We start from the raw sequence: 19,706 nt of genomic DNA, 5'->3' as shown, positions 1-19,706 counted from the left end.
TTACTCCCATTACCATTGATAGTATTATTTATATGCTACTAGAGGCCCGATGCATGAAATTCGTGCACGTTGGGTGGGGGTGGGTGTGTGTGTGTCCCTAAACCCAGCCTGCACTCTCCACAATCTGGGACCCCTTGAGGGATCGGGCCTAAGCAGGCAGTCAGACATCCCTCTCACAATCCAGGACTGCTGGCTCCCAAACGCTTGCCTGCATGCCTGATTGCCCCTAACTGCTTCTGTCTGCCAGCCTGATCACCCTCTAACCACTCCCCTGCCAGCCTGATCAATGCCTAACTGCTCCCCAGCCAGCCCAATTGCCCCTAACTGCCCTCCCCTGCTGGGCTGGTCGCCCCTAACTATCCTACCCTGCAGGCCTGGTTGCCCCCAACTGCCCTCCCCTGCTGCCGTGGTCACCCCTAACTGCCCTCCCCTGCCGGCCTGGTACCCACAACTGCCCTCCTCTGCAGGCCTGGTTGCCCCAAACTGCTCTCCTCTGCCAGCCTGGTTGCCCCCAACTGCCCTCCCCTGCAGGCCCAGTGACCCCTAACTGCCCTCCTCTGCAGGGCTGATCGCCCCCAACTGCCTTCCCTTGCAGGCCTGGTCCCACCCAACTGCCCTCCCCTGCTGGCCATCTTGTGGAGGCCATCTTTGACTACATGGGGCAGCCATCTTGTGTGTTGGAATGGCAGTCAATTTGCATATCACCCCTTTATTATATAGGATAGCTCTCCTATCAGCTTAGTCTCTGTCAGTCAAAACACAGTTTTACGCTCCTTAGCAAGCAAACAAAATGCAAACCCCCAGTGTTGATAGAATATGTGAAGTGATGATGAAACATTCTTCAGGGTTTTTTAAAAAGTATTTTTTCATTTTTAAATCTATTTTTAAAATTTCATCTAAAGAGACAAACTTTGATTTGATTAATAAGAAAAGGCCCTGCTATTATTTTCATAGATCTCAAGATTTAGATCTTATGATATAAACTTTTGTTGAGTTTGTTTTAAACAATAGGGGCAGGCATTTAGCCTATGGGGTCAAGTAGGCTAAATAGTGGACTAAAGCCAGGCAGGAGCACCAGGTGATCTCTCACATTCCTTTCCAGCTTAGTAATTTCATTCACTGAAACACACTCATTTCATATCAGTCAAACACTAACTTTTCTAAATTTGGAAGAAAGAGAAATATTGAAAGATCATCTAATTTATGGGGCTGTAGGTCAAAGACCTGTTGTTTGGTTACCTTTCCTGACTTCACTTTGTCAGGGTTTTTCATGAACACATAGCACATTGTTCTGCATTACATCATAGACTTCCTCTATCTTTTCAAGGTACCTGTCCCTAGTGCTAGGTAGACTCATTACTCATACAAATCTAGGTTATATTTTTTCTAGGAAAATTAATTACTTTATCCTGGCTGCATATGGTTAGCTTGTCAGCAGGAAAGCTTTAACATATTTTGGGCTGTATCGTATAGCCATTTAAGCAGTCTTTTTTTCTCTTTGTGCACAAAGTAGTACACTAATATAGGTTAAAATTAATGTATTTTGTAATTGGAGAATTCTTTCTCATACTTATTGCAAAGTGCTAAATACTTAAGTTCTTGATCATGAATAAGGGCACAGACTGAAAGCAGATGCTCTGGACTCATTGTCCACCTTGGAAGACCATAAGTGTATGTATTCATGTGAGTGTTCTTTTGCACTCTTGTTATTGTAAAGGATATACTAAATGTAGTAAAGTATTATGTACAATTGCTCCAATATAATATGAATATCTACCATTTACAATGTTTAAGTAAAAATAAAAATTTCAAGAAAGTAAGTCTATTTGAGAGCATTTTAAGACTTGAAATGACTTTATGAGAAATCATAATTGCTTAAGTCTACTTTGTGTACTAGACTGTCAATATCCAAACATAATGCTAATAGAACCTCTAAAATTGTCTTTCTAAAATTTTATATAACTTAAGTTCATTCTATAAAACCATGATTGGTAATGTTTCTTTTTACTTCAAAAAATGTCTTTTTGAGCTCACAGTTTTTTACTCTCTTCTAGGGAAAAATATTATTTTCTCTAGACAGGAATTTGAAGATATTCTTTGTCAAGAAATTTTAAGACATTCCTTTATAAATGCTTTGTAGTAGCTACTTATTATTAGCTATATTAGTTGAGTTCTTGGAATCTTGCCTGTATACATATAAACAAATATTTCACATGGCAAGTGCCTGGGAAAAGTACTGTTATAAATTAGACATTTATATTATTTACTATTGAACTTTTCAGTCATTGTAAGGATTTGGTCCACTTGAAGACATATTTGCAGAGGTATCTACTGAGAGCTACCTCTTTAATACTCAGTTCTTTTTAGTGAGTGTGCTGGATTATGTTGTTATATCATTAAAGCAGTGTCTTTATTATCTTATTGGATCAAATAAGTTTAGGCTTTTGTATGGCATATCTTATTATAAATAACAATCACTTATATATTACTAGTAGCCCTGCACACGAATCCGTGCGCCAGTAGCTCTCTGCGGGGGCCTGGCTGCTCCGCCCCCGCTGCCTAGAGGCCCATATGCAGCCGGGTGTGGAATGCTTGCCTCATCGCCATGGCAACGAAGCAAACATTCCACCAGGCCGCTCACACTGCCCACTCTCAGCAGCCACCCCCCCCGGACTGGGGGACTCTGGCAGGGCTGAGAGGACTGGGTGCCACCATCTTTGTGAAGGAATGACGGTTAATTTGCATATTACCCTTTTATAGATAGGATTAGCAGATAGCTTTCTGTCTCCTTAACAGACATCCTGTGCACCTCATGAGGCATTGTTTTTTAACCTTTCCTTTGGATCTGTGACTGGCCAACCTAGTCCCGTTTTAACTCAGTCAGGTTTGGTCATTAGTTTTTTCCTGACCTTGCCTCAAACTGCTTTTAATGTTTATGATAGTTGTTGAAGTGCAAGAGTTTACTATCACTGCCCCATCAATCTGTTCTAAGTCTGAAACTCCTAATACATTTGGCCAAGGATTCATATATAGCTTAAATGTCTTCAGCCTTCAGGTAAGTGGCTCTTCCCTTCACGTGTTGTTAGAACATGGGGAGTAGTTTAAGGCAAGAACTTGCTGACCCTCTTGCCCTTTTAGCATTTTTCATTTGTTTGTTTTTTGACACTTTCAAACCCCTACATTTCTAACATAGCAGCCCTGAGTCCCAGGCAGACCTGTGGCTTTGCACTGCTTCTGTCTCCTGTTACACCCATGTTTCCTAACCCTAACACTGCTCATTTAGGATATGTCAGGAGTCATTCTACTTTCCTGTGTTGCTGAAGAAAGTCAATTTAGTACAAATTGGGACCTATTTACTCTCTCTGTCTAACAAGTATTGTTTGTCAGCAGTGCTTCTGAGGACAGCAATTGCTATTTGAAAAACAAACAAACCTTCTTTTACTCCTTTCTGAATATGTTTTAAACATGACCCAGCATGTTTCAATTTTGAACAAAAAATTAATGCTATGAATGCTTTGTAATTTGTTGCCTCTATATCCTTATTTCATTTTTTGTTAATCCTCACCGAGGATATTTTTTCCATTGACTTTTATTTTTTATTTTACTTATTTTATTTATTTTTAATATATTTTATTGATTTTTTACAGAGAGGAAGGGAGAGGGATAGAGAGTTAGAAACATCGATCAGCTGCCTCCTGCACACCCCCCACCGGGGATGTGCCCGCAACCAAGGTACATGCCCTTGACTGGAATTGAACCTGGGACCCTTCAGTCCCCAGGCCAATACTCTATACACCAAGCCAAACCGGTCAGGGTTCCATTAGAGAGAGTGGAAGGGAGAGGGAGAGATAGAGAGCACGCAAAATATTGATGTAAGAAAGACACATTAATGGGTTGCTTTCTGCACTCATCCCAACAAGGGCCAGGATCGAGCCTGCAACCAAGGTATTTGCTCTTGACTGGAATCGAACCTGTGACCCTTCAGTCTGCGGGCCGATGCTCCAACCACTGAGCCAAATCAGCTAGGGCTGTTTCCTCTTTTTAAAATTTAGTTGTAAAAAATAGTATGTACTTTATTGCTTACTTAAGCTTTATAATTTAATTAAAGCTTTCTTTTCATTGAGCATCTAAATGTGTGTTATGTCTTTTTTTTTTTTGAGGGACAATTCTGGACTCCTAAGAAAAACAAACAGGGCTTTTCTCTTTTCATGCTATCAGTTTTAGGGGACATACTGCTTCTTCAGTACTGTCATACCAATAAATCATCCTAGATTACTTGCACTCTTACAGTACTAAAGTATACCATGCATTTTAAAGGAAATCTGCTATTTTCTTTTCAATCAGATGAGCAATGTGAAGAGACTGCGGCCGCGGCTCAGTGCTATTCTCTTTAAGCTTCAGTTTGAAGAGCAGGTGAATAACATCAAACCTGACATCATGGCTGTCAGCACTGCCTGCGAAGAGATAAAGAAGAGCAAAAGCTTTAGCAAGTTGCTGGAACTTGTATTGCTAATGGGAAACTACATGAATGCCGGCTCCCGGAATGCTCAAACCTTCGGATTTAACCTTAGTTCTCTCTGTAAAGTGAGTTTTGTTTTGTTTTTCCTTCTTTATAAGCACATATTTGCCTGCACACTTAGTCATAGAATGTCAGCCCTGATTACATAATTTAAATCTTTTTGTTTTGGTGTGCTCATTATCAATAACTTGAACTGAACCATGAACCCAAACCCAGAGTGAACTAAGCTAATTTACTCAACCTCTGAACTAAATCCAAATATTAATTTTCTGTGATCTGCAAATCCAACTGAAGGATTTTGTTTAATAATGAAATTATGTTGTAAACCTATGCTTTTTCAAAGTAATGAAATGGAGCATCACAATATTATTTAAACCTAGTAGTCATTCAATTCAGTTACCTCTATATATGATGGTATATATGTTGAGACTTGCTTAGGATTTCCACTAAAATTTTTACCTTTAACTATTTAAATATTTCTTTGCATTTATTTATTTTTTTTTGCAAGCAGACTAAAGGGAGAGAAAAGTGAGATTGTTTTATGTAAGGGGGAAATTATTATTCTCTAGAGGGAATAAAAATAACTCAGATTTTGAAATGTTTCTGTCTAAATATAATTTTAGAGGATATGGAAATTGAGTAATTTTAGAGAGGTTTTTTTCTGCTAGGTTCAATGTTTTATGTAACAGAGCTCTTTCCTAAATAATGGGCCACAGTAATAGTGCTTTATTGATCTGCTTATAACAAATTCTTCTCAGTTACACATCACAAGAAAAGCTTTCTCTTGTTCTTGACCTGGTAACATCTACCCTCCCTGACTAAGGAATTTGATTATTGCTTTTGCCAGTTAGGAAGGGAAGGTGAAAAACAAGTTCGGCTTTAGCTATGGGTTTGCTGAATAGTTAATCTCTTGGTACTTTTGTGACTTTTCGTACATGAGTTCCCCGACCTAAACCTCCCATTAATATCAGCGCCTTGTGAGCTCTTCCCCTCTCCCATCTCCCATCTCTTTATTTTCCACTCCTCGCTTTCTTAGCCTTATGTCTTCTGTTCAGATCTGTAGCATGGATGATGTAATTCATAACACATGTATTGAATACTGTACATTTATAGAGTGCCTTGACCTGATCATCTCATTTAGAGTTTGTGATTAATATTTACTTAGCATGTGTGAAAGTTATGTTTTTCATATTTAACCCATTAAGTGTGAGTAAAAATTTTAATGGAGCTTATATACAAGAAAATTAAGGCAGCAGAGTTGAGAGAGCCTAGCTCTGCTAAGGGAGACCAGATAAATATTCAGAGAGGAATACTAGTAGGAATCTGAGCTGGATTTGGAAGAGTGAGTGGATGTTCCCTGAGAGGAAAAAGCATTCTAAGCAAGAATCAGCAGTTTGTATAAAAGCCTCTATCATGGCATGTGTGAGTACACAGAGTGATCCTATACACTTAGAGCCTAAATGGGAGACGAGTGGAGAAAATGGAAATTCGATAGTAAATTCGCCTAGATCTGTGGTCGGCAAACTGCGGCTCGCAAGCCACATGCGGCTCTTTGGCCCCTTGAGTGTGGCTCTTCCGCAAAATACCATGGCCTGGGCAAGTCTATTTTAAAGAAGTGGCTTTAGAAGTTTTACCCTTTGCACTCGCTTGCTTTTTTCTCGATTCCTTTATCCTACTTGGGATTTAATTTTTTAAATACCCCAGATTTTACAAAGCGCGGCAGTAGAATAAAAAACTGGAGTTTCTTTTCATACAGACTTATTTATTTGGATTTTTTTATATTTCAAATTATTGATACATTCAAAGAGTATAAAAAGAGCTGCTACCGATGCTAACCATGTCGAGTCACACTCGACATCCGAGTGCAAAAGGTTAAGTTTAAAAAATTTGGCTCTCAAAAGAAATTTCAATCGTTGTACTGTTGATATTTGGCTCTATTGACTAATGAGTTTGCCAACCACTGGCCTAGATGGTGAAAAACCTGAAATGCCACACCTTATAGTGAAGTTTTTATGGAGACATTATTTCTGTAAGGCAGTGATGTTATCAGATATCTTGTAGGAAGATAATTTCAGTAGCAGTATGAAAAAAGTACTGTCAGTGCAGTCACTGTTTGCCAAACGTGTCTATTTAGATTTAAATTAAGCCTGGCTAGTGTGGCTCAGTTGAGTGTGGACCCTTAAACCAAGAGCTTGCTGGTTCCATTCAGGTCAGGGCACATGCCCGAATTGCCAGCTTGAACTTCAGTAGGAGGCAGCCACTCCATCCTTCTCTCATCAATGTTTCCATTTCTCTACCCCTTTCCCTTCTCTCTCTAAAATCATTAAATTTAAATTAATTAAAATTCAAATTAAATTAAAAATTTAATTCCTCAGTCATACTTGCCATGTTTCAAGTGAATCAGTATCCATACATGCTGGCAGAGAAAATACAACACATTTCTACCATGGTGGAAAGTTCTACTGGACAGTACTGGTTAGAGAGGGTGATTGTGGGAGAGACTAGGTCTTTGACAGCATGTGATCTAGGAGCGGGTCAGAGAAAATGTAGCTGAGCAGATAGAGAGGCAGGGCAATGTGAGATGAAGGAAAAAAGGGGAGGGTCAAAGATAACTCCAAAGATACTGATATGTTTGAAGTGGTTGCTCAAAAAAGAATGAGTTGAGGTTGTTTTTGGTGTTTCCTTCCCCTTGTTTACCTCAGTGTCTTAAAGGGCATCTGATTCATGTGCCTTATTCAGTTATGTAGTCCAGTACATAATAGTCATTGTACTTTGAGATGATGGTAGACCCAGCTAAAGTAGTAATAGAGAGTTTTTAGGTAGAATGGGAAAGGGGGTGGAGGGGGAGTGTACACATTTAAGGAACATCTATGGCAGGCGTCCTCAAACTACGGCCCGCGGGCCACATGTGGGTGTTTTTGCCATTTTGTTTTTTTACTTCAAAATAAGATATGTGCAGTGTGCATAGGAATTTGTTCATAGTTTTTTTTAAATCTATAGTCCGGCCCTCCAATGGTCTGAGGAACAGTGAACTGGCCCCCTGTTTAAAAAGTTTGAGGACCCCTGATCTAGGGAATTGTCAGGGAGTGGGGATTATGAACTTGGAGGCTACAGGACAAAGAGGAAAGCTGTGCTGCCAGTTTCTGGGGAAGCAAAGGAAGAAAAAACAGGATACAGAGCAAGGTTGGGGAGAAGTTCACAACTACAAGAGATTGTTTCATGGTGCTAAGTGTCTGTTTCTCTTTAGATTTGCATCTCAAAACTACAGCCAACTCACAGTTGACCACATACCCACCCTTCCTGCTTCTTCAAAAGACAGTTGTCCAGGAGAGTTTAGGTCTGATTAATGAGGTGGAATAGCCTAATACAGTACTTGGCACATAGTAAATATTCAATAAATAGTGGTTGAATGAATGACAGTACAGTAGACACAGTTTTGTGTCTTAGTTATTATGTAGTTGAAAATAGACATCTCTCATATTGAGATATAGTCATTGATGCCTCATAATTTTAAAATCTTCTACAAATGTAATGCATACTGTTACTATTTTACTATAGTCATTCTACAAACCGGCTAATCTGTCTCCAGATAATAGAGTTGACTGTATTTCTAGGCATTGAGATTGGATATTTTAATCATCCCTCTTAGGAGATGTCTGTAGTGTAAGAAACAAAATAAATACTAGAACTTCATACTTTTTATTAGCCTACACATCAAATTGAAAGCATATATTGAACAAGATGATATCACATCATGTTGTTTGTTGTTGTTTTTTTTATCAGAAGTAGTAGCTTGATCTTTTGACAATTATAATTGAATTTTCACACTGAGTATAAAGCATTTGGTTTGATCATAAGCCCCTGCGCAAGGAATTCCAAATTTACTTGAAAGTTGAATGACAGGATTATATTTTAATCTGTTAAAACATGCTGGGTAATCCTGTGACATTAATATTCTATATCCAAAATTTTTACTTATAAATGTCCTATGTACATTTAGCTCACATCTGAAAAGTGCATGAAAATTTGTATTAAATTATTAACTTTGCACAGGTTAGAATAACTACATAAATTTTGAATTCCATATATGTTGTATTTTATTTTGAAATCTATATTATATCTTTGTATAACTTATAATTGAGATGGCTAACTAAAATAACTCGAGTTTAGAGAGAGAAAAGGGTTTTTCTACTTTCACCCCAAAGATTAGATATGGCTATGATAAATAAATATAAAAGCAAAAAGTTAGATATAAGGTAAACAATAAACTAGAATCTGTTATTAAGATGTAAATAAAAATTAAAGTAGATGCATGGGTTTGAGGCTTTCTTTTGGTAAAAATGAAGTGCAAACATGTTGATGAAATGTTTCATGATTAAAAAATAGTAAATAGTTGTTTCTCTGATTAGCCAAAGCTGGACTTGATAAATTTTGCATGTGTATTGTTTTAAAGGAAAAATGTGTGTGGAGCTATATTCTCACAAATCATAAGTGAAAAAAATCCATTACAACTATTTCCCTAACCTCTCTCCCCCTTTCTAATCCTCTACAAATATGTATTAGGGCTTGACACTCCAAGAGAACCCTCATAGTAAATGAGATACAAATGTGTATTTAATTGCAGTAATGCTACTTTTAGTTTAAGTAAAATGGAATAAGTACCTTGCTTTCTGATGGTACGGCTTTTCAAATGGATTCACCTTAGATTTGTATTTTAGGACAATGAATGGACTACTTGTCATTCATGAAATTCCTCGAAAGATATGACTAGACCTTAGATAAAAACTGGATAATAGATAAAATGAGGTTATATTCTTTTTTTAGGAGCTTTATTGATTAAATGCAAATGTATATTCTTAGAAATTTCATCAACAAATGGTAGGTGCTTGCTTGGTAACCAAGGTGCCTACCTAGAAAAAAGTTATATGTGGTTTGTGTTGAAGTTTGTTCTCTAAAAAACCTGTTGGAAGGGCCCTAACCAGTTTGGCTCAGTGGATAGAGCGTTGGCCTGCGGTGTGAAGGGTCCCAGGTTCGATTCTGGTCAAGGGCATGTATCTTGGTTTCGGGCACATCCCCAGTAGCGGGTGTGCAGGAGGCAGCTGATTGATGTTTCTCTCTCATCAATGTTTCTAACTCTTCATTCCTCTCTGTAAAAAATAAACAAAATATATTTAAAAAAACAACAAAAAACCTGTTGGTAGGGCCAAGGTCTTTTTTCTCCCCAAGTAGATCTAGCAAAAGAGTAAGTTGACCCAACCATCAAAGTTGAGCACCATATTAAAATATATGAGATGATTTTAACTTGTAAATATAAAACTGATGTTATCAATCCACATGCAGTAACTATAACATGTGTTTAGTAATGTTTACTAATGTCTAATGAGGGGTATGATTTCTGAATAACAGATCATCTCAGAGAATACAATTATGTAGCTATAAAAGGTAGTACTTTGTTCTAGGTAATTAGACTAACTTCCTCTAGTAGAATAGTAGATTTAAATTTTGGAAGAGTGTACCAACTGTAATAACTAATTTTTATCAGTATTTGTGCTGTTATTTATGGATTCTGCTATAAATTTATCCATAGTATAAATTTAAGAGAATTTCTAACCTCTTTGGGAATAGAACATGTGGTAATTTATCTCAGAGAGAACTTATCAAAGGGTGCACAGTTTGGGCTGTAGGGTAGGAGTTAGGTGCTACGGGTGTGAGTGTGTGGCATGAAAGATTGATTTTTGTCTTTTGTTTAATTTTATCTTTTCTAGTATATACAGATTTTATCTGATCTTCTATATATTCCTTTTACAAGTACAGGTCACATTTGAATAACTTCACCAAACTTGGGTTGGGGAACTCCCCATCCCCCCCACCCCTTTTTTTTTTAATGCCTCCACCAACTCTAGTGATTTCTTAAAGTTGTGAACAGCTCCTCTTTTTCGGACCCTGACTCTGAACCTGGAGTGCCCTTTAAGAAATACTCATATATCAGACCCACATCAGATTAGCATGTATTGATGTACATCCTGGCACTTTTTAAAAAAAGGTCCCCAGGTGATTTTAATGCACAGACTGAACTGAGAATCACTTTATGTGTCCTCTGCCCTACTTTCTTTTCCCAGCATACAAGATCCTTGGTTGGTTGTCTGGAACCAACCAACAAACATAAACAAGTAAAACCTAACCAACAAAAAAATAAAACAAAAAAGAAACAACTCTACTTCTTCACTTAAGGATGAGTGGTGAAAATATTTCCACAAACTGCTGCTTCTCTTTATTGCCAAGCTGAGTACTGTCCTGGGGCGGGAGGAGTGAAAGGAATATGAATTTCAGGCACACAGTGGAACTGGAATAAGTTGATGGCCAGTGTCCTGAGTTACTTTGCAGGGTTCTGCCTTGTACAGGTAAAGTTTCATCAAAGGATGCACAGTCCTGGGGTTGTGGGACAAATACAGGAGACAAACTGTTACAGGCAGTTTGTATTTTGTCTACCTGTACAGTCACAAAGGTTAATATTGTGAATAATTTTTTGTGTGAAATTTTGATTCTTGTATATCACCTTTTCCTTTACTCTATGAAATTAGTTTTAAGAAAGTTCTCTGCCAAACAAATCCATTGTTCCATCTGCAGTCAGTGTTTTAAAAAACTTGAGAAAAGTTTTTATTTCTTATCACATTGGCAAAATCACACTAGTAAATTTTGGCACCCTTTGAAAGTAAAACAGTTTTTGGCCAATTAAATCAATGAAATACTGACTTCCAAAGCAATGTGAAACTATTTAGAACTCTTAAACCCTTTGACTCATTCATTAACACATTTAATGTATAGCATTTTCCAAGAAACATTTAATTGGCTTTACTAACTAGTGCTTAAATATATATATATAGGCCCGGTACACGAAATTTATACATGGGGTGGGGGGTCGGGATCGGGCCTAAACCGGCAGTCAGACATCCATCTTACAATCCGGGACCACTGGCTTCTAACTGTTTACCTACCTGCCTGTCTACCTGATTGCCCCTAACTGCCCCCCTGCTGGCCTGGTAGCCCCTAACTGCCCCCCTTCCAGCCTGGTCGCCCCCAACTGCCCCCCCCTGCTGGCCTGTTTGCCCCCAACTGCCCCCCCCTTGCTGGCCTGGTCGCCCCTCATGCCCTCCCCCCTTGCCGGCCTGGTCGCCCCCAACTGCCTCCCCTGCTGGCCTGTTTGCCCCCAACTGCTCCCCCCCCTTGCTGGCCTGGTCGCCCCTCATGCCCTCCCCCCTTGCTGGCCTGGTCACCCCCAACTGCCCCTCGCTGGCCTGGTCACCCCTCATTGCCCCCCTCTGCCGGCCTGGTCGCCCTTCACCGCCCCCCCTGCCGGTCTGGTTGCCCCACGCAGCCTGCTTGTTCAGTCGTTTGGTCGTCCCTCACTAACCCCCCTGCCTGCCTGGTCGCCCCACCCAGCCTGCTTGTTTAGTCGTTTGGTCATTCCTCACTAACACCCCTGCTGGCCTGGTCATAGGCAGCCATCTTGTGAGGGTGTGATGGTCAATTTGCATATTACCGCTTTATTATATAGGATAGATAGATAGATAGATAGATAGATAGATATAGATATAGATATATCTATCTATCTGTCTATCTATCTATCTATCTATCTATCTATATGTTGATTTCAGAGAGGAAGGGAGAGAGAGATAGAAGTATCAATGATAAGAGAGAATAATTGGTTGGGTTCCTCCTGCATGCCCCTCATTGGGGATGGAGCCAGCAACCTGGGCATGTATCTTGACCTGAAACAAACCATAACCTCCTGGTTCATAGGTCGATGCTCAACCACTTAGCCACACCATCAGGCCTAACTAGTATTTTTGATAAATTTTATTCACATTGCCTCTGTTTGGTTTTTCAATTGCTATTAAACATTGTAAATTAGAATTATTCTTTTAATGGAATTACAAAAGACAGAGTGGCTTTGCTTACAGTCAGTAAAGCCACTTGTGTGCTATAGCTCGTGGCTCTTGTGACAAACATTGCTAATCTGTTACACTTCCTTTCTCCCAAACACACAGCCATAGAACTCCCTCAACACCTCACTTATCAACAGCTCTACAAATGAAAGGTATGACATAAGTCTTACCTTTCACTCCTGATTTTTGTGTTTTACAAATGAAAAATCAAAAATTAAATGGCATTTTCCATTTTCTTATACTCTAGGAAGCTTCATATCTAGGTCTCCTTTATCGAGGATCTGCATTATTTTTAGATTTTGTGCATCACAGACAAAGCATGTAACATTATGGTCTATACTTACCAATGGTATTTATGAATATTTATTCTTAGACGGTGGGGAAGAGCATGGTGATAAAATAGGTGTATACCAAAACCAGACAAAGGCATTAACAATATGAGGGAACTTTACCTTAATAGCATTCATAAACATAGGTGCAAAAATTATCAACATACTACAAAGCAAAACTAACTATATTTAAAAAGTATAGCCCATGACTAAATGGGAAGTATTTCAGGTGTGAATGGCTAGTTCAACATTTGGAGATCAGTAATGCAATCCATCATCACATCAACAGGCTAAAGAGGAAAAATGAATATATCAAATATGAAGAAAAGTCATTTGATAAATTCTACACCTCCTCATATAAACTCTCAACAAACTAGAAATAGAGGGGACGTTTCTCAGGTTGATGAAGAATACCTACAAAAAACTACAGCTAGCATCATATTTAACAGTAAAGAACAATGATTTCCTCCTAAGATAAGGAACAAGGGAAGGGTCTCTCCTCACCATTCCTGATCAATATTTTACTGGAAATACTAGCTAATTCAGTAAGACTAGAAAATAAAAGATACATAGACTTAGAAGAAATAAATAAAACTACCTTTATTCATAGGATAAATAATTGCTTATGTAACTCCTCCCCCCCCCCCCCCCCCCCCCCACACACACACACACACACAACAAGAGAACTACTTTCTGGAACTAAAGAGCAGTTATAACAAAATTTTAGGATATGAAGTTGACATAAAAAGTCAGTTGCTTTCCTAATGCTAGCAGTGAACAATTCGGATTTGAAATTAAATATCTTTATGTTAGCACAAAAAAATTAATACTTAGGTTTTAATATAACCAAATATGTTACAAGATCTGTATGAGGAAAACTAAAAAATTTTATGAAAAAAATCAAAATAGATTTAGTAAAAATATATATGTATATATTTTATGTTCATGGAAAGAACTCAATATTGTTAAGATACCAGGTTTTTCCAACTTGATCAATGGGTTCAATGCAATCCCAGGCAAATTCTAGAAGGTCATTTTATGGATGTTGGTAAACTGATTATAAAGTTTATATGGGTAACTAAAAGATCAATAATATGAGAAGACTGACATTATCCAACTTCAACACTTACTTTAGAGCTCTAATAATCAAAGCATTGTAATAGTGGGGGGAAAGAGACAAATAGATTAATGGAGCAGAATAGAGAGCCCAGAAGTAGACCCACGCAGATAATAGTGAACTAATCTTGACAAAGGGCCAAAGACAATTCAATTAAGAAAGATTTGTCTTTTAAACAAACGGTGCTGGTGAGTGTGGATATATACATACATGCTAAAAAATGTATCAGAACAGACCTTGTACTGTTCCAAAAATTAACTTTAAATGGATCATAGACCTAAATGTAAAATGCAAAACTAAACAATTAATAGAAGGTAACCTAAGAGAATATCTAGATCAGTGGTTCTCAACCTTTCTAATGCCGCGACCCTTGAATACAGTTCCTCATGTTGTGGTGACCCCCAACCGTAAAATTACTTTCGTTGCTACTTCATAACTGTAATTTTGCTACTGTTATGAATCGTAATGTAAATATCTGTGTTTTCCGATGGTCTTAGGCTCTACAGCAGCGGTTCTCAACCTGTGGGTCGTGACCCACAGGTTGAGACCCACAGGTTGAGAACAGCTAGCAGGGTCACCTAAAAATGGTCAAAAGACCTGAGTAGATATCTCACCAGAGAAGATTTACAAGTGGCAAATAAATGTCTGAAAAGATACTCAACATCATACTGTCAGAGTAGGCAGTTGGTGGGTTATTAAGAAAAGATAAGGGAGGGAACTAAGCCTGATTAAGTTGGGAAACAGCAGTCACAGTCACCCTGGGGGTAACTTGCATGTTCTGGACAACATGTGCTTAGTCCACGAAGCAGGAAAGACAGCCTTACAGTCACCCTACTTGGTTGGCGGGTGGTAACCAACATTGTTCCACTGGATTAATTGGGGAAGGGGAAAATAGCAAGGGGGAATTCCTATCCATGAATTTGCTTCCACTTATAATATCTTCAGTTTCTTTCTTCAGTGTCTTATAATTTTTCAAACATAGGTCTTTTATATCCTTGGTTAAATTTATTCATAGGTTTTTGGTGTGTGTTTTTGAAGTCATTGTGAATGGGATTGTTTTCCTAGTTTCCATTTCTAGGAGTCCATTTTTGATATATAAAAATGCAACTGTTTTCTGTATATTTATGTTGTATCCTGACACTTGAATGAATTTATTTATCAGTTATTCATTTATAGTAAGTTTTTGATGAAATCTTTAGAGTTACTCTATATATAGTATCATGTCATATGCAAATAATGACAGTTCTACTTCTTCCTTTCCAATTTGTATGCCTTTTATTTCTTCTTGCATGAGTGCTCCACCCAAGAAAGATGGTTTCTGATGTATAGGAGAATGACTCAGCACAGGGATCCTGGGGGATGTCCCTTCAGCTCTCTACCCAGAGCCACAAACTTCACACTCTCCTCATGAGACTATAATTTGTTTCACCTCTCTCCCATGTAGCCCAGGATGAGTGGCTGCAAAGGAAATTTTGTTTGTTGGCCCTTTAAGAGGACAGCTGTATCTCTAACCGACTAATGTCTTTCCCTGGCAGACAGAATCCCTGCTAATTTTCACACCCAGATGTTATGTGGGCACCTCTTCCTGGCAATGGAGCTCTGGGTTAGAGAGCCTGACTTTGGGTTGAGACCCTACACTTCTCAGGGGAAGCCCCCACAGCCGAGATATCCATCTGGAACCTTAGCCAGTGCCCATGGAGCGGGGCCAGCCCTTTTGGCATCTCTGCCCTTCCTACCAATCTCAATGTGGCTTCTGTAAATCCTTGGTTATAAGACTTCCCTTCAGCTAGTCTTCATGTGGTTATTCAGGTTCTTGCTCTATACTTCAATTGTAATTCCAGTTGGTCCTGGGAGGAGATGAGTGTAGCTTTCACCTACTCTGCCACCATCTTGGATCCCAATGTTAGTCTTAATTAAAACAATTAGAAGTTAAAAAAAAAAAAAACTTTTACATTTCACCCATTTATATTAACTAATTGATATTGAGTTATTTTAAATCTCTTTTTGAATAAGGGAATATAATAAACAGAACATTGAAAAATACAGCGAAAATTTTAGTAAAACACAAAAGTGCTTTTTATATTATAGTTTCTGTGCTTACTAAAAGCCAAAAGAAATATGTTAAAAATATAATTTAGAGAAAGCATATCTGGTAGGATATGTTATAAACCAGTTTACTTTAATTATACAGGTCTATATTATTTATATAATTTTCTTGCTTATTTAATGTTTCTACCCTCATTCTCATTTTAATGTGAAAGTTAAGTAAAAATATAAAATATTTTTATATATGAAGGAATTTATAAATTTTATAAATTTATCTAATTATCTGTTTTACCTAGTATTGATTGACCTCTATCCATCTTTGAAATCATTATAAAAGTTGCATTAAAAATTGTTATGGAAATGCCAACTTAGCATCTTTTGTTCATATTAACATTTTTTAATTCCATTCTATTTGGAGAGATACATTCTCCTTTTGAAAACATTAGGGAGTGTTTATTTTTTATATTTATACATATCAGAAAAGTATTCTATAATTGTGGGTTGGTTTCTTGAGTGAAGTTGACTTTGTGAACTGAGCAAATAGTCATTTTTAAAAATATATTTGTATTGATTTCAGAGAGGAAAGGAGAGGGATAGAGATAGAAACATCAATGATGAGAGAGAATCATTGATTGGCTGCTTCCTGCATGCTCCCTACTGGGGATAAGCCCACAGCCTGTGCATGTGCCCTTGACCAGAATCGAACACAGGACCCTTTAGTCCACAGGCCATTGTTCTAACCACTGAGCAAAACCAGCTAGGGCTGAGCAAATAGTCTTTGTAAGTTTGTATTTACACATCCATTTTTGTTGGGATATCTTTAACTTATATTAAAAGATCTTATACATTTACAAATCACTTTATTCTACAAGGGATTTAAGATGAAATATGTTACTGTGTATACTTGTTAAGTCTGTTGAAGGTCATATTTTGTAGGTATGTTTTCATCCAACCATCCTGTATAATAAAGAGGTAATATGCGAATCGACTGTCATACCCTCACAAGATGGCTGCCTATGACCTGGAACGCAGGGGGATTAGTGAGGGATGACCAAAAGACTGAATAAGCAAGCTGCGTAGGGCAACCAGCCTGGCAGGGGGGGTTAGTGAGGGACGACCAAATGACTGAACAGCAGGCTGCGTGGGGCGACCAGGCCAGCGGGGTTCCATGAGGGGCGACCAGGCTGGCGGGGGGGGGGGGGGGCAGGTGGGGGTGACCAGGCTGGCAGGGGGGGCAGTTAGGGGTGATTAGGCTGGCAGAGTGGGCCGTGAGGTCAACTAGGCCAGCGGGGGGGGAGGGGATTGGGGGCAACCAGGCCGGCGGTGGTGGGCAGTTGGGGCAACCAGGTCAGTAGAGGGGGGCAGTTGGGGACGACCAGGTTGGCAGGGAGGGCAATAAAGGGTGACCAGGCTGGTGGGGGGGCGGGGCAGTTAGGAGTGACCAGGCCAGCAGGGAGGGGGCAGTTGGGGGCGACCTGGCCAGCAGCAGGGGGCAGTTAGGGGCAACCAGACCAGCAGAAGGGGCACTTAGGGGCTATGAGGCCGGCACGTAGAGGCAGTGAGGGGCGATCAGGCCGGCAGGGGGGGCAGTTAGGGGCGACCCAGCAGGCACACAGGCGAGTGGTTAGGAGCCAGCAGTCCCGGATTGCGAGAGGGAGTCGGACATCCCCCAAGGCATCCCGGATTGGAGAGAGTGCAGGCTAGGCTGAGGGGGACCCACCCCCCCCCACCCCACCCCGCCACGTGCACGAATTGCATGCACCGGGCCTCTAGTATTCATATATTTTGCCAGGACTAATACATTAGCAATATGGAAAGACTTGCTGTTTGAACTATAGGATTCAGGTGGTGTTTTATGATTTTAATAGGTAAAAGAATAGAAAAAATTATGCTCTCAGAATTAGAAATAACCTGATGGTAGAGGGTGTTCATTGTCAGAGGCTTCCAGGCTAGAATTACAGGTTAAAGAGCCTTTACTATTTTAAATTCCAATAATGCTCTTTTATCTTACTATCATTTTTGTCCACTGTGTTTGAGAATTTTATTTCTTTGGATTCATAATAATAATACCCATTAGAAAAAGACTTGTTTAGAGGAACTATATTTATAGTGGTTTAGAACTTTGAATTCACACAGACATGGGTGCAAATCTTGGCTCTACCAGATAGCAGCTATATGATGTGGTTCACTACATGATCTTACAAAAAAAATTTATTTTGCTCCTTCCTTAATAGAGGGTATAATGATATTCTTTTTTCACAGGGATGTTGTGTGTTTTATGCAGAATACTTATATATTGTCTCATAGTAAGTGCCACATAAAAGACCTGCTGCTGTCATCCTCAGCATTAATACTATTCACAAGCTAGCGACTTGTAGGAAGTGCATGGGGCCCTCTCAGATGCTCATAATTTTGTCATCTTTTCTAGTGGTTGGTCAGCAATGTCTACAACATCTAAAATAGTGCTGTTTGTATACATACTTAGATTACAGGAACATAATGGGAAGAGAATTGCTAATTTAACAGTATTCTTAAAATATGTTTTATTATCAAAGAGAAAAGGGTTACAGTCTTTGGATTATGAAAATCAGCAAGAATATACTAAGGTTTATTTTAAGAATTTTTTTATTGTGACTACACAATAGAATATTCTTTAAATGTCATCCAAATTGTGCTGAATACCTTAGAAATATTCCCAAACCTTGCATTGTAGCAACAAAGAACTTGTACTCAAGACTGACAACTAGGCCATGATTTATTACAGGATCTGCTTTTAACATTATTTTGTCTGGAATGAACAGAGCAGTTGAAGAAAGTCCATCCATCTCTTTGTTTATTTGACATCTGTGCCACATTAAATGTACCTTAAAGAAACAATATATAAATAAGAAATTCTACTTAACAGTGATGATTACTCATCAGGAAGATAAATCTCTTGACAATAATACACAAGGAATCCTGTCAAGCAATGTCTGTTAAATTTAAATGAAGCATATTTTTAAACCAAAATGAATTTTCAAAGCAAATATTGTAGTTTCCGTTTCTTTCCAAAGTTAGCATTACAGAATGTGTTCATGTTGTTCTTTCTCTGTAGCAAAATTGTCACAATCTCCCAAGCTTTCCCCTTCTAGCTTAATCACTGATTATGTTTGATATGAGAAATTAGTAGAAATAGAATGTGCCCTCTGTACTGTTAATGTTTATCAAGAAGGTGAAAAAAAAATGAGCATTAAGTAGATAAAGATTTTGACAAATACATTTTGTTGTGTTTTCATGCTGTTAGAAGGAGTCTGTTATTTTTTATTTTAATTATTTGGGGAAGGAGGGAGGGAATAGAGTTTTTGAGGCAAGAAGAATACATTGACAGTATTATGCAATTTTTTTTTCTGAAAATGTTAGGACCTGAATAAAAAATGGCTGGCCTGGAATTTAGAGCCACATAGTTTATAAATGAGACACCATGCATTATAAATGGTTTCTATTGATGTTTCTTATCTGAACTTCTTACTAAATTAGGTTTAATTTCAGATTTATTTATTGGAAATTTGCAGTATTTTTATTTTTATTTTTAGTGTCACAATTGTTAAATATAGATTGAGTATATTTAGTCTGAGTATACTTTTTAATATTAAAATGTTACCAATTGCAACTTGCTAGTCAATTGATGTTTTCAATAATACAACCAAGATACCATCCTTCTCCATAAATTAGGGTTTAGCTTTATGGTTGTCTCTAAGTTCTTGAATGTA

At 38.4% G+C, this 19,706-nt stretch overlaps 1 protein-coding gene across 1 annotated transcript in view; it reads left to right on the top strand.

Moving 5' to 3' along the window:
- DIAPH3 (diaphanous related formin 3) overlaps positions 1-19,706 on the top strand; it is a 564,474-nt gene that overhangs the window by 316,677 nt on the left and 228,091 nt on the right. Inside the window, exon 21 of the mRNA XM_054719838.1 lies at positions 4,345-4,584. Within this exon, the coding sequence (XP_054575813.1) occupies positions 4,345-4,584 (240 nt within the window). The remainder of the gene's footprint in view (positions 1-4,344; positions 4,585-19,706) is intronic.

This window comes from Eptesicus fuscus, chromosome 8 (genome assembly GCF_027574615.1).
Source record: "Eptesicus fuscus isolate TK198812 chromosome 8, DD_ASM_mEF_20220401, whole genome shotgun sequence".
In the NCBI taxonomy this organism is placed as follows: Eukaryota; Metazoa; Chordata; class Mammalia; order Chiroptera; family Vespertilionidae; genus Eptesicus; species Eptesicus fuscus.
The sequence above is the reverse complement of the archived record's forward strand: the minus strand, read 5'-3'. Positions and strand labels throughout refer to the sequence as shown.